The sequence below is a fragment of the Leopardus geoffroyi genome, chromosome D2, assembly GCF_018350155.1.
Source record: "Leopardus geoffroyi isolate Oge1 chromosome D2, O.geoffroyi_Oge1_pat1.0, whole genome shotgun sequence".
In the NCBI taxonomy this organism is placed as follows: Eukaryota; Metazoa; Chordata; class Mammalia; order Carnivora; family Felidae; genus Leopardus; species Leopardus geoffroyi.
In genome coordinates, this window is record NC_059334.1 from 15,642,290 (window position 1) to 15,657,723 (window position 15,434).

General features: G+C 53.0%; 1 protein-coding gene across 5 annotated transcripts in view; it reads right to left on the reverse strand.

The window, feature by feature from the left end:
• Positions 1–15,434, reverse strand: part of NTPCR (nucleoside-triphosphatase, cancer-related) — a 37,020-nt gene that overhangs the window by 2,001 nt on the left and 19,585 nt on the right. Inside the window, exons 4-7 of one of the 5 annotated variants that reach the window (XR_006701412.1) lie at positions 12,188–12,397; positions 11,585–11,646; positions 3,587–3,692; positions 2,139–2,398 (exon numbers count right to left, since the gene is read on the reverse strand). Coding sequence is in view for 3 of the 5 variants with exons in the window: in XM_045437347.1 (XP_045293303.1) it covers positions 3,623–3,692; positions 11,585–11,646; positions 12,188–12,397 (342 nt within the window). In the remaining 2 variants the exon portion in view is untranslated. Of the gene's footprint in view, positions 1–2,138; positions 2,399–3,084; positions 3,693–11,584; positions 11,647–12,187; positions 12,398–15,434 lie in introns of those variants that run through there. The other 4 variants (XR_006701413.1, XM_045437347.1, XM_045437346.1 and 1 more) reach the window with 4 other exon arrangements.

Consider the following 15,434-nt stretch of genomic DNA (forward strand, 5'->3'; position numbering starts at 1 on the left):
GGTTACGTTTTTGGACACTGAACGAAACGGTTTTTCCTCTAAAGAGGTTTGATATAAATCGTGTGGCTAACCGGGCATTATTGATTCTAAATCAATGGGTTTGCACTGTGCGCTGAAACCATCTGTCTGGCAGGTAGTTTTCTAAAATCACTCGATGCTCCGGCGTCTCCTTGCCCGTAAAGTTGCGTGCAGCGCAGCCCTTGTGTCCTCAGCCCCTCTCCGGCCTCCTCCACCGTCCAGTGGTTTGGTCCAAGTCATTACGTTCTGGGGACACAGCACCCGCCATCAGCACGCACACACACACACACACACACACACACACACACACACACGTGTGCAATCTTCCCAGATGCAACCTTCGTGAATTCCAAGACGGGAAGAGAGAGAGGGGAAAGAGCCATTCCACTTTTTCTGGGCCACCATCACCCCCTACCCCGCCCTGGATGACCTGGGGGCTGGGAATGGCGGGGGGCCTCTGGACTTGCAATTGTGCTGGGAGCCCTGACAGACAAGGGCCCATGAATTTGAGAGACTCGTACATCCCTGCACATGCGCATATTCAGAGGTAGGGGGGAAAAAAAGGTTTTTTTTAAAACGCTGTGCCGTAAGTGGCTGGTGGTGCGGTCAACTCCTTCTCCACATCAATTCTGCTCTGTCCCATCCAACCATGTTATTCCAGCTGAAACTCTTCACACAAGCAGTACATCTGTCCATTTCGTGTTTTCAAAGTGAATTCTTCCTTCAAGTCTGGCCCCCGACCCAACTATCTGTTAGGTGTCTGGATTTGAAGAGTAGGCATTTCAAACTCAGATATAAACGGGAGCTCCTGACGTCAGCCCGTCCCTGCCACCGCACCCCTTCCTCTCCCAGACCGCCTCATCTCAGGTAGTGGCACCGGTACGGGTGGACCCGTGCCCTCGGCTTCCCCTCCGGTCCTGGCCTGTGCTCGGTACGTGGGCCTCCAGTGGTGTTCTGCCTCAGCGTCTCTTGAACGCCCAGAATGCACCTTCTACGGGCTGTGCGCGGTCAGTCGTGGGTTAGAGTCATTTGTGAAGTCATCTGATCTGGTACCACAGACTGGGGGGGGGTGCTGGGACAGCAAATGCTGATTTCTCAGGGTCCTGGAGGCTGGGAGGCCCAAGATCGAGGCGCCAGCAGATTCAGTGCCTGGTGAGGGCCTGCCTCCCGGTTCACAGATGGCCACCTCGCAGTGTTCCTGCGAGGCAGAGGGGAGAGCCCTCCCCGATCTCTTATAAGGGCCCTAACTTCATTCATGAGGGCTCCACCCTCACGACCGGATCCCCTCCCCAAGGCCTCCCGCCTAACACCATCACACTGGGACTTAGATTTCAACATAAGAATCTGGGGGGGGGGGGGGGGGACGCAGACATTCAGACCACAGCATTATCCTTTATTAAACTTCTTAAAGCACAGGGATAGCTTCTGATATCTTCATATGTGCCCCCGATCATCCTGACAAATTATTTAAGGTCCCTGCCAGAGCCACCACGAAATGCTCTTCCAGTTTATAGCTGCCAGTTTATCCCAGCAAAATGTCAGCTCCGAGATCTGGGGGCACACGATGCACAGAAAAGGACAGAAAGCTTCAACAGGGACAGAGTGGGAGGAGTGGAAAGACATTGGGCTTTGGAGCCACACAGACTTGGTTCAAACTCTGTATCTGCCACTAAAGGCAGGTTTCTTTACCATTAAAGAGGAAGCACGCAGAAGCTCGCATCCCCTCTACGTGTTGGGGGCCGTCCCGAATCTGTTCTGCACACTGGGTACCTCCGAGGACCCTGCTTCACTCACCCTCCACAGCCCACCTGGTTTCAGCTCTCAGTGCCCGCAAACTAGCGATTTTACCTTCTTGCGAGAAATTTCACTAGCTTTCCTTCTCAGACACAATCAGTGTACTATATAGTCATGACTGAAAACACAGAGCTCAGGACAAGCAGCAGAGAGGAGAATGTCCCTTCGCACTTTGACAGACAGGCCCCTCCTGCAGGGCCAGTAAAAGGCTCCATGTGATGGGCTCCCTCTGGCCAGGGCAGACCGGCTGCACCAGGCCTGTTCGGGGTCCGTCTTCAGGGGCACGTAGGTGACGCTTCCCCAGCCTGTTCCCTTTCTCAGTTTACCTGAGGCCGTGCGGGGATCCTCAGGACTGTGGGCATTGGCGAGTAGGTCTGAGGCAGCGGCCAGGCTCCGGGAAGCCTCTGCTGCTTGAGTCGGTGGCATGGCCATCCGGACACACGGAGGTGCACAGACCACACCCGCGTGTGGCCCTCCTTCGGGCCTGGAGAGCCTGGCGCAGGTCACGCACAGCCTGTCAGACGCCCTGAACAGCCCAACCGGGCGTGGGCAGCGGGACAGAGATGCCCTCGTCCCCACTCTGGATCTGTAACAAGAGATTAGTTCATAAGCTGGTAGGCCTTTCAGCTGTGACCCCTCAAAGGCTCAGCACATCCAGACCAAGCTTCGGGAGGCTCCCCTGGGGAAACACCAAAGAAAGGATCCTGACCAAAGAGCCCGTCACGGGCCACTGACCACTGTCCCGGCTCAGAGACACAAGTGCTTCCCGTACTGTCCAGTGCTCCCAGTGCCCAGGACCCCTCACTCCGCACGCCCAGACCAGGCCACTGTTCCAGACAGGGGCACGCCTGGCATCCGTGCCAGCTGGGTCTGGAGCTAAGGCTGGCTGCTCAAGTATCCTGGAGATTCGCGGATCTGCACCAGAAAGGACCCAAAAGCACCATGCGGTCTCTGCAGTACCGTCAACCACCTGCCACCTTTTCCACAGCCGCCCCGCGACAGGCTGAACCTGATCTTTCCACACCATTCTCAACAGCCCCAGCTCCCGGCACCGGGCCCTCCCCAGGGGATCACACGGACGGCTGCTGCCGGCTTCCTTCCACGCTGTGGCATCGCCTTCCTTGGACGACACTCGTTTCCCCCTTATTCTGGAAGGGAAACGGGGCACGGAACGGTTTAAGGCCACGTCTAAGTTGATGTGGCCAGAGTGGGGGCTCCGACCCGAACCCACAGGCCTGAGTACAGAATGAAGACCTGCCTCCCACACAGGGCTCACGCGTTTGCACCAACACATTTATTTTTATTTTATTAAGCAATAAGCAAACAGACGATGAGATGGGCGGGGAGGACCGAAACTGGCCTTTCCCTGAACTATTTTTACAAACCAAGTAACTAGTGTCCCTTGAAACCACAGCTCCAACTGGAGCGGGGTCTGAGTTCAGGACGTGCAAAATCAGTTAGGTAGTGGCCGCTCCTCTCCCCCTTCCCCGGAACACGCTTATGAACTTCAGTGGGGGCGAGTTCCATCTAATACTCCGAAAGCCATTTCTCATTCCATAATTTACCAGAATCATACGCGTAACGCGTAAATAAGCCGCGGCGAACTGCTCATCGTGGAGCGCAGGTCGGGCATTAAGGCTAACTGATCTTTTAAACATTTTTTGGAGAACAGCTGTCAGGCTTTCTCCGGAAAAACCCACAAGGCTTCCGAAGCCGGAAGGCCTAAGTCCTTGCCAGGCAGGGCCCCGAGAAGGCTCCGCGTGAACCAGCACACCTCTTCAAGCGCAAGAAGCAGGGACGCGAGCCGTCTTCACTGCCTGCCGCTCTGCACACACGTCACGATATCTGGCAGAAGGCGGTTCCTATTCTCCTTGGTGACCTGTGGGGGAAGTAAGACAAGGCTTCAGAGTCCCTTCCTTTTCCTCAACCCTCTGACAGGCAGTGCTCTATGGGGAGAGCCTGGGAAGGGGAGGTAGGTTTCATAAGCCCCGGCCAAGAGCACTGTGAGGACAGGACACGCGAGGTCGAACGCCACCCCTGCTTCTGCAAAGCGACAGCTCAGACAGTGGAAGTGGTTCTAACCACGAGGAGCTGGGAGCTGACCCCCTCGCGGGGCTCTGGGTAGATGTCAATGCAGGTGGGACGCAGCCCCCGTACGACCTGACCTGAACCAGGAGAACCGCCTACGAGGAGCCCACCGAGAGCGGCCGAACCTGAACTCTGGGAAGTCCCAGAGGTCAGTAATCTACTCTTCTCTCCACATGGAAAAGCTGAGCCTGGCGAGGAGCCTCTGACATCAGTCAACTCCCCATCTGCAGGATGGGGAAGCTAAGTCCGGGGAGTTCAGGGACCACACTGAGCCCTCGGAGGTAGCTGGGGACACAGCAGAGGCTAGACCTCGATCCCCCCACTCCGGCTGCTTCCTCTGTAATTCGCATCCTTCCACAAAGGAACTGGGAGTTCATTCACACTTTACCCGGTGATCTGTTTTCATTTTCCTTTCCTTTACTGCTGTGGTCCCAATGAGTCCAAGAAAAGCATTTAGACGCCCCTCCCTGGGTGGGGGGTTGGACGGTGGGCGGTCCAACCAGGACGGTGGTAGGGGCAGGGCCACCTCCTCAGCCGTCACCTGTGTGTGCCTTCTGCTCGGCCCCCACACGCACCCACTCAACATCGATGGGGTGGCGACCAGAAACTGAGCAAGGTACCGGGGACAAAGAGAGGACTCCGATAGGGACTTGACCTCATGGAGCTGGCAGAGCAGAACAGAGGGACAGACGTGGACAGTGAGCGCACTGGTGGTAAAGGGTCCGGGAGAGAAACTCTGGAGAGGCGCACGGGAGCTGCGGCGGGGCAAGAAAAGGCTTCCGTGGACTGGACTGGACTGAATTTTGACCGGTGGACATGGGAGAAGGTCCCCCAGACAAAGACGCAAGCAAAGAATCGCAGAAAGAGGAAGTGAGTGCATCTGGAGAGCCAGCAGGCTCAGTGCCGGCAGACCCGGAGACCGGACTGCCCACTGCACGAGTCCACACCCGCCCATGTCTAGCGGACCACCTGGCACAGAGCAGGCGCTAAATGAACGTGTGATGGAGACGCACGGCGGGCTTCATCCCCGTGGCTCCCCAGCACCCACTCACCCTCCTCGAAGAGCACTGTGACCTTCCTCTGGGAGACGACGTCATCTAGGAAACTGGCTCTCGGCCAACGAGTTCCAGCTGGGCCTGAAGAGCCTCCCGAGAGCCCGAGTCCTGAAAGGACTGAGTCAAGCAGCAAACGGCGAGGCCACCACCTCTAACACTAAGTCCAAGGACGCGGTGCACTGGTCCTTGCCCTGTTGCTCTGGCCTGTGGTCCCAGGAGGACCATCAGCTCTGCTCCAGCTTGAGGAGAAACTGCCACACAGCCTTGCAAGGCTTTCTGTTGCTGTTTTTGCTTAAATTAGCCAAGTCCCTCTCTGCTGTTTGCATTCAAGGAAGTCTGCTGATGTGAACGGAGGAAAGGGGGAGACAGTGGTGGGAACTGGCAGGCTCATCAGGGGGCTTCGTAACCCCACTGTGCTAGTGGAGAGGGGCCGTTAGATCCCTTCCTCCCCTCTGACTTCATCAGGAACTACCCTAGGCTCTGCCCTCAGAGTGTTTGAGAGTTTACCGTGTGCCTCAGAGGGCAGAATACAAGATGAGGGGCATTTGGGGCTACTTCCCCTAGAAATGTAAGATTTACAACACAGGAGACGTGGAGCTGGGAGAGGAGGGACGCAAAGGAAAGACAGAGGGAAGGAAAGTACAGGAGACGTGGGGGGGGGAGGATGAGAGGGAGGGGGAGGAAAGGAAGAGACCACTTGGACCAGAGGGAAAGAATTAATGCCAGCTTTGCACGGGTGAGAAAGAAGGGGCAACTAGGGCACTGCTCGCTCCACGCACCCCTGCCTCAACTATCCCCTGGGTTCTCTAGCCAGTCACCGAAAGGAGTGCACGGTCATGGGCATTTGATCCCCCACTTGTACAGGGGACAGTCCCACTGCTGCTCGGTTGTAAATGCGAGCTGCAGTGAGGAGAGCATGGAGAGTGGGTGGGGGCAGAATCCACATCTGCAGGGAGGCTGGGGCAGGAGCGGAGGCTCCATCCCTACTCTGTAAATCCCCAGGCTTTCGAGAGGGCACTTGGGGGGGGGGCGGGGGGGGGCCTGGGAAGGAAGGCTGAGAAGGTGGGAAGCCCCATGACCCCAGGTGCCGGGTCTGCGTGGAGGCTGGTTCGGCGGCACAGCCAGGGAGGGCAGAGCAGGGGGATCTAACAGGTGTGGGGCTTCAGACGGAATAACAAGGAGCGCTTACAGGCCACGCAGGCACAGTTCTGTATGTCTGGGCAATGCCTCACCATCTACTTTGGACGGTCATGATCACGTGGCCACCCTGGTCTCAGGACCCAGCTCGCAAGGCCCCATCTGGTCTCGGTTCAACTTCACGCCGGGCCTCCGGTCGGCGAGCACGCCCCAGCTCCATCACCCAGGTGTGAGTGAGCCCCCGCCCCACCCGGGCCCTCCGCGGGAGCTGTCGGGGGTAAGGGTGTCACAGCAGGGGCGGAGGCGGTGTGTCCCACACGCTGAGGGCACGCTCCAAGCCCTAGTTCCATAGAAAAAAATAAACACTGGAAAAGATTCATTTTGAGAATGTTTCTGTGTTAAAAATGTAACGAATGCAAAAACGACATTAATATTTTGCTACCCCCCTTTGATTGCCCTAAGATTGTTTCTGAAAATTTCACAGTAAGAGGTCTATATGAAACTGTCTACAGTGTTCAGTTACTACTGTTACATTCCTTGTGCGTTGAAGACGGGCTCTCAAATGTGAGAACAAGTAAAAGTCAACTGTCAGCCTCAGGGGCCCTCCCCTGTACGCACAATCCTTGTCTTGTATTCAACCACCAGAAGGCTGGCCGCAGAAAGCCCTTACCGAGGAGATAGCACTGGGCGCAGAAGAGAACGAGCTGAGGAAGAACGCAGGAAGGAAGCCCCTGCACTCTCCACCCCACTGCACTGCAGCCTCAAGAGAAAGGAAGCCAAGTGAGAGCTGAGCCCTCTGCCCTGTCCAGTGGCCCTTGATGAAGATCAGACCCTAAGTTCCCTGGGGACAGGGGCATCTCATTCATCCTGTGTCTGGCACATGGTGGGGGCGGGGGGTGCCCAGTAAATGTTTACTGCATTCTGAGCTGAGCAGGGTCTTTGAAACACAGCTGAGCGATAACATAAAGACTGTGAAGACTCTGACCGTCTTCAGCATCCACGTTGCTCTGTGTGTGCTGCCTCCAGGGGCCACGGAAGGGCCTGAGAGCGACCAGTCAACAACCTGGGCACCCGGACATCAGCGAAGCTGTGAATATTCAGATACAGGAACAGGCAGCAGGGAAAATGCCCCTCACTGCACATACGTTATTTTCCTTGAACCTGTGGGAAAGACCCTGACAAGTTCCTAGTAAGCAACGGATTACAGAAAGAAATTTGACAATGCTTGTTATCATAAGTTAACACACATCCAAAGTTATTACTAGCCTGTTTCATGTTGTGTCTTTCTGTTACTGAACCTAAAATTAGGATTATTCCTGAATCCAATCCCTTTCGCTCTACTTTTTTCATGAAGGTTAAAGTTTCCAAGCCAAGAATTATTTTCACGTTGTATCAAGTAAGACTTTGCCTGCCTTGAGTTTACAAGACTTCCTTCTGTATTTTCTTCCGAGAACTATAGTTTAGTTCTTAAATTTAGGCCTAGGATCCTACTCTGAGTTAATTCTGGTAGATGATGTAAGGGTCCAACTGCCTTCTGTGCATGAGGATGTCCGGTTTTCCAGCACTGGATGCAGTTTGCTGAAAAACAATTCTTTCCTCATTACGTTGTCTCAGCATGCTTGCTGAAAATGAACTGATCCTCGACGTAAGGATTGATTTCTGGACTTTCAGTTCTATTCTATTGATCTATGTGTCCAGCCTTCGGCCAAGACCGTACTGTCTCGATCACTGAAGGTTGTAGTAAGTTTCAAAATCAAGAAGTAGGAGTCCTCCAACATCGTTCTTTCTCAAGACTGTTTCAGGGGGTCCTTCCCATCTCCACGTGAATTTCAGGACCGGCTCGTCAACTTCTACAAACACTCTGCCTGACTTTCCACCCAGAGGTTAACAGATATTCTCTCACTCCTGTATCTGCAGGAGTCCACAGGCCGGGAGGGCAGCAGCAAATTCCCATTCTCATGTTAGTGAGACTACCATGCTTTATGCCCTGCTTGGTGAAAAAACCCACCAAAGAACAAGAAGAGGTCTAAGAATTTCCAAAATGGAAGGAAGTCGGGACCTACTTCCTGTTATTCTTGTGATCTTACAATCCACAAATAAAAAAATTAAAAGCATAAAAACTGCTTTATGGAAAAAAAAAAAAACAAGTGTAAAAGGCTCTGAATTCAGGATAGTGGAATAGATTTTAGTTATAGCAACACTTTATAAAGTAGAAAACCAAATGATTTCTAGGAACCTGAGATTTTCTTTTTTTTAGCAAAATCATCTGAACCACCCCGTCAACAAAGGAAACAGTACGGCATTATGCTAACACTCAGACTTGGAAGCGAGACAGACGGAGCCTTGAACCCTAGCTCTGCAGCCTACTGAGAGACCTTGGACATGCTATGCAGCCTTGATAAAATAAAGGTTACGTGACACACCCACCGGGGTACTGTGAAGTCTGCACTGGTGGGTCTGCAGTACTGGGCACAGCACCCAAGTCCAGTGCTCAGTGACCGGTGGCCACATCAGCATCTAAATGAACGTTCCAGGCTCCAGCTGCCTCTTCTGTCCTGTCAGCAAATAACATTCCCAGCGTTTCCATCAAGCAGATATTTCAAAGGAAATCAAAAGAAATATGCTTTCTAAATGCCTTTAAGACGACCAAACTCGTGCGTGCACGCACGCATGTGTGTATGTGTGTGTGTACATGTGCACGTGTGTGGCACTTCCACTGGAAGTGACGAACAGGGATAAAATCTTTTCTTCATGTTACTAGAGAACTAGCAAAACAGTGCACACAGCTCTTTCTAGTAATCTTGATCCATGGAGATCTTCCTCTCTTGCCTCTGCAGCATTAATGTAATTACACTCAAATAAGCAACTATGAAATAAATTAAAAACATTTTTCAGTGGCCACACTTAGAGACCAGTAAACTCTACAAGACATGAAAAAAAAAAAAAAATTTAACCAAACTTCCTACAGAGAAACCTAACAGGAAGGCGACCGTCAATACCCACACCACGACAGAAGTTTCTAAATTACCAAGACCATCCTCCAATGACAGGAGTGTTAGATCTTTTATTATAGTACCGCAAGTCCCTGAGGCTCTGTTCTTCCTCGCCACCCCCCCTCCTCAAGCCTGCTCTGTTGGGCAATTTCTATTGTTCTACCTCCAGGTTTACCATTTCTTTCCTCTGTTGTCTCCATTCTGCTGGGGAGTCCCGCCAGAGACTTACCTCATTCAGTTATTGTAGTTCCACAATTTTTATTTGACTCTTCTTTATGTCTCCCATAGCTTTGCTAGACCTTTCCATTTCCTCATCGAGACTTTCTATTTTTTTCTTGTATTTCAAATGTGTTGGCAATTGATCACGGAAGCGTTTTTGTGACGGCTGCTTTCAAACCTCGGCCCTGTAATTCTAACGTTCACGTCACCTTGCTGTTGGCACGTGCTGATGTTTTCACTCAAGTTGCTTTTCCCGGTTCCTGGCAGCACAAGCGATTTTCAGTTGTGTCTGTGGTGGTGTCCCCTGGCTGAGCTTCCTAGCCGGCGTGCCACCTTCTTTCCACCATTCAGGTCTCCTTATGTTTGTTTTATGTGTAACGTCCAACAGTTTCACCTACAGCTCACAGGAGGAACAGGGAGAAGTGTGTCTATTCCACCGTATCTAGAACTGGAAGTTTCCAGGTGTTTTTCTGAAAGGCAGTGCTGTTTGCCTGACGCTACTAAGAATAAGTCTAGACGGGGTGCCGGCATGGCTCAGCTCGTTAAGCGTCCGACTCTTGATTTCATCTCCGGTCACAACCTGATGGTTGGTGGGTTTGAGCCCTGTGTTGGGCTCTGCACCGACAGTGTGGAGCCTGCGTGGGATTCTCTCTCCCTCCCTCTCTCTCTGCCCTGCCCCCGCTCATGTGTTCTCTCTCCCTCTCTCTCTCAAAATAAATGAATAAACTTAAAAAAAGAAAAGAAAAGAACAAGTCCCTATGATAGGAGTAACGTCAAGGGGCGTACTTTCCCCCATGAGTTCAGTCCCGTCTCCACGGTCCTGACATGCGCAGCTGTTCGTAAGGAGAGGCTGCCCTCCCTACCTTACACAACCTACTGCCTTACCCGGAATGTTCTTCCTTCTTGTCCTTCTTTTCTCCACTTCCTCCCTCAAAACCCCACAAGAACCACTTCCTTCAGGACACCTCTCCCCCCCCTCCTTCTGCTCACAGAATTCTCTCCCTTCTCTGCTTCCAGATCTTGACTGTCACATCATCTATCTTTCTTGAGGGAAGGGGACATGCTTCACGTGTGCTGTCGGACTAAGTGCTGGACACAGAGGCTGCTCTCAAACACGGATTCGGAGAACTCTACTGCGTGTCAGAAACAGAAAGGATGCCAGAAATATCTAATCCAAGCCCTAAGTTTTGCACATACTTATATGAAGAAAATGAGATTCTTCATATAAAACGGGAACACAAAAATCACACAAGCCCCAAAGGACACAAGAAAGAGAAGAATAATGGGGTACGTAAGCCCCTATCTCTCGCATAATTAACCAAAAGCTAATCATTTTATTTACACATCATTAGGAGCAATGATTACCTTGCCCAGAGAATAATTTCCAGTTTTAGAGGAGAAGATGTGGTATTATTTTAAGATAAGATACTTTAAGATTCTCCTCTGGACATCAGGGCCAACTCCCCTGATCCCACTCACGGCTCGTAGACCCCGCTGGTCTGCAGACGGCCCGTCTCTGGACCAGCCACTCCCCACCTTCCCGCCTGGAAGCCGCCTGGCCTGAGAACCACTCGTCTTTCATCATCTCTATTTCCACAGGAACTTTAGAAACACAACCACGAACTCACTTGGAGGCCACGTAAAGTAAGAGACAGAGAGAAAGGACAGCACGAAACTGGAGACGAGGGCCCCAACCTCACAGATGTCGCGGAGCACGTGGCCTCGCGGGGCCGTCCGCTCACCCGTGAGCTCCTCCGAGAGGCTCCCCGGCTGGACCCGTCTCCCCAGCCACCTCCAGCCCAACGACCGCGCCGCCCTGCCTATCTTCTCCACACTTAGCAACATCCTCGTGGCCGAGCTGTGTGCCCGCGCTGCTGCGGTCCGGCCCCCGCCTCAGCAAGTCCACTCCGGGGGGCGGGGACGTGGTCTCGTTCAGCATCGCAACCTCGCTCACGGTGGAACCCGGTCGATACTTACTAAATGAAGGAAAGGAGCGAGGACTGCACCAAGTTTTCCAAGTCTGGCTGCTCTGACCCTGACGTGTGTCTCCTGCCCCCACAGTACCCCTGGAGACTGTGGTGACGGCACGCGGACGGCCCGCTAGGACTGGCGGGCCACGGGGGAGGCACGGCAGCCAGCGACATCCGGCGCTCGTGGTACCTGGCAGCCGGAGCTCGCCTCCCGCTCTGGCTGGTGGGGCGGCCCTGCCAGCCTCCTTGTTCCGGGGCCCTCGCGGGGCCTGGGTTGAAAAGGGGGGTGGGGGTGGGGAGAGCAGGTCCGGGCAGGGCCCGGCGGAGACACGGCTCTCGCCGACACAAAGGTGGCACGGCGCAAGACAGCATCCAAGGACACAGACAAAGGGCTGTCAGAGGCCCGTACGTCGGCTCCAACATCACCACGGGATAGTGTGACAGCAGCGGTCCTCCCTCCCACGTGCCGCACCGCAGAACCCCGACAGCCCCCCGGTAGCCCCCCGGGAGCCTGTCAGGGCAGACTCTGCAGGCGTGCTGTCCGTGTGGCCAAAGGGACTGAAGAAACGAATCTTTCATTTGATTGAAACATAAGCAGTGACAGGCGGCTGATGGCCACCGCACTGGCCAGCGCACAGAGCGCATTTCCGTCATCGCGGAAACTCCTGGTGGACAGCGCTGCTCTGTGGCAGACGGAGGCCACAGGGACATACGTCCTTTCATCCATGACACGTATGACTTAAGTTCTGTAAGTTCCTAGAAAATCAGACTCACCTGGATCTAGCCTAAGGCGGGGGGGTGGGGAGGCAGGGGGCGGGGAGAGATGGTCTTTCAGAGCAAAGGCACCCCTCAGAGCCACCCCGCTGAGGTCACCCGCTCCACTGTCACAGACGCAGGGACCGGTTGTACTCACACTGAACACCTGAACGTCGTTCCTGTTTCTTATCTCTTCCACGAGGGCCAGCGGCTTCCCTTTAGGCATCGGGATTGTGCCCAGAACTACGGTCCCTGGCGTGGACAGCGTCTGACGGACAGCCTGGATGAAAGGCTGACTGAAGAGCTCCATTTTCCCAATCTCATCGATGACACACACTCTCTGCCCCGGGCCGCTGCCGGAACCTGCCTGAAGACAACAAAGATGCCAGGGTCACCTGAGGCAAAGGGCCCAGGGGTCCCGCTCCCCAGCCACTCACCAGCTAAGCCATCCCAGGGCGAGTCAGTTAAGCTCCGGAAGGCAGAAGATCGTCTCCACGGGACACTTAACTGGCAAACGGATCTGGAAGAGCTCCCTTGGAAACCGCAGCAACCAGAAAATTCAGTTCCCTAAGCCACCCAGGTTCCTGGCAATTTTCTCTCTTCTAGAATGGTTCCAATAATAACCAAGCTCTGTATTTATATCCACCCAGGAAAGAAGCAGCACCCACATGCCTCAGGTTTAAACGAAATGAGACAGCAAGTCTGGGAGCCCTTATTAATAATACTGGCCTCTTTTTTTTGGTTTTGAGCTGTGTGAGATTCCCCGTCTACTGGGAGGAGGAAACCGCTGCAGGCAGAGGCCGATGTGTATCATAATCTGCACTATAAGGGGTGGTGGAAAGAAGGGGAAGTTAAAAGGAAAGGAGTCTTGGTTAAAAGAAAAAAGTGAGCAGGGCTGTGCCCTTTAAACCTCAGATTCCCTTCCTAACGACTTCACTGCGTTCCTTCCCTGAAAGCCCCTCTCGGAACAGGTGTGGCGGCCAGCCTCCACGGGCCCTACTGCCTCCCAGCTCCTGGGACTCCCCCCGTGTCCAGTCCCCCGCCACAGGGTTCCAGCGTTCGTCCCCGCGACCATCCCTGAGACGAGGCAGCACGCACTGCTTCTACCGTGGTCTCAATCTCTCTCTCTGGGATGGCTCGCTGCCGTCTTGTGAGCACACTCAGGCAGCTGATGGCCGAGTCCACGTGGGAAGGAACCGAGGTCTCGCTGCAACCCTGAGAGTGAGCTGGGAGGCGAATCCTCCCCGGTCAAGCGGCAGATGACTGCAACCTCATGACAGACGGGAGCCCGGACCTCCCAGCTGAGCCATTCCTGGATTCCTGACCCAGAAAAACTGTGTGAGGTGATGTCCATGGTGTTAAACCCCAAAATTCTGGGGTAACTTGTTACACAGCAACACTAATGATCACTGATAATGATCACTCATAAACATGTCCTCTCTGGAAAGCCTTCCCAGAGAAAGCTGTGAACAGTCCTTCCATAGCGGGGACACAACACAGATTAGCACTTCAGTGAATGCTGAGTGACAAATACGTTTTATGTATCCTGGTATAAATGATTATTTTCCTCTATGCAAAGCTGATCTACAGAGTACTTTTCACTATAGTTCTTAGACTCCTTAAATAATGACGTCAATACGTTCTCAGAATGCGGGGCTGAGTTAAACTAGATTTAGCTCAACTGCCAACCCTAAAGCCAGAGTACAGTGTGGTCGGTGGGTGGGGGGGCAGTGGTCCCCACGAGAGACGGGACTGAGGGAAGATCCCGAAGCCTGCAGGGTACACAGAGGACGGTGGAATCTATCCAACAGATGAGAGACTCCAGCCAGGGAGGACCACAGGTTGTGCCCAAAAGGCCGCTAACTGTGTGGAACCTGGAAGACACGTTAGGCATCTTCTGGAATAGACGACATGAGATTTGGGGTCTAATCCTAGGCAGTTATTGAAGGCAAGCGTTAGGGAAGTGGTTTTCAAACTTTTATGTAAGTGGTACTTTTATTATTTTCTGACTTAATATCACATACATATTTTCCCACTCAGTTTATTAGCAGGAAGACCAGGAAGGGGTACATCCAAGAGAGGGTCTGTATCCTTAAACTCCTTAAAAATGTTTTTAAGGCATTTCATTTTTACCTCTCAATTGCACCCACTTGTGTGTGCGTGCATGTGTGCGTGTGTGCGTGCGTGCGTGTGTGTTTGCGCGCGCGCACCTGTTTCCCGCTCTTAGAGGCAGGGACGAGGCCCCATGCATCTTTTTCTTTCCCATGGAATTGAGTGATGCAAAGTTGAGCTGAGGCAGCTAATGTTGCCCTCCAGCGACGGGGTGAGGGCGTCTGTGGAATCAATCGCTAATTTCCAAATTTCTCCTTCAAAAACAAGTGCCCAGTTGGGGAGACATTTTAAAAGCTGGCAGCTACCTTCTCATTAGCATAAAAACAGACACCCCACAAGGGCAAGCCGTCCCAATGGCCTGACTCTTACCAAGGAGTATTTGGGGCATTCTGCTGCCTCCAGACACCAGGAGTAATTGCAGAGGTCATCCTTCCACAGGCATCTAGAAGCCAAACAGGGTGCTATCTGGCCCATCAAAACGAGAGTGTGAAAGCAGTCAATTCAGAGAAAGAGAAACAATAAGACGTGTGTGCCCGTGTACACGTACATATGCAGGCAGCACGTACATATGCACGTGGGCACGTACGGGAATATATGAGTAGGTATAAACATAAAGCATGAGGCTCTCCAACCACCTTTCCTCAGATTCCCTACAACGTTCACCAACGGGAGCTCACTGGCATTATTTAAGCTTCCGCACAAAGATACCTGGACACACATGCATAGGCCATGTTGTACCAACCGGAAATGTTCGTTTTCAAACCTCAGTTTACAGGAAATCCTTATTCTGTCTAGAATTAGGGACTTTTATCACCCAGAAATGTAAGAATCTCGAAAAGAAGTCTGGGATTTTTGACGAAAAAATGTTCAGTTATTCATGCTCAATTGACAGATATTAGAAACTCAGAAGCCCGTAAACACCGTTTTTTCTAAATAACGTGAACATTTAGTCAAGCCCGTGATAAAGGAAGCACTATCATATTCACGATTGTTTTTTTATATAAACTCAAGCAACTTCAGAGGGAAACAAGAACAAACCAGTGAGCACACATAAAACCCTGCCGGCACCAGGGCCCGGGTCTGAAAACTACCAGGAGCCTCCCCAGCCCTCCCCAGCCCTCCCCAGCGCGGCTGCGAAAGTGATAGTGGGCCCCTGGAGCATCACCTCTGAAGGTGGGCAGTAAGGAGCTCATGAAGAACTTCCGGCGGCTTCGCACCTGGCGTCTTTTTTCTCCCCACACCTTCTCTCCACACAGGACGTAAGAGGCGGCAGGACTGTGGACGCTACCCAG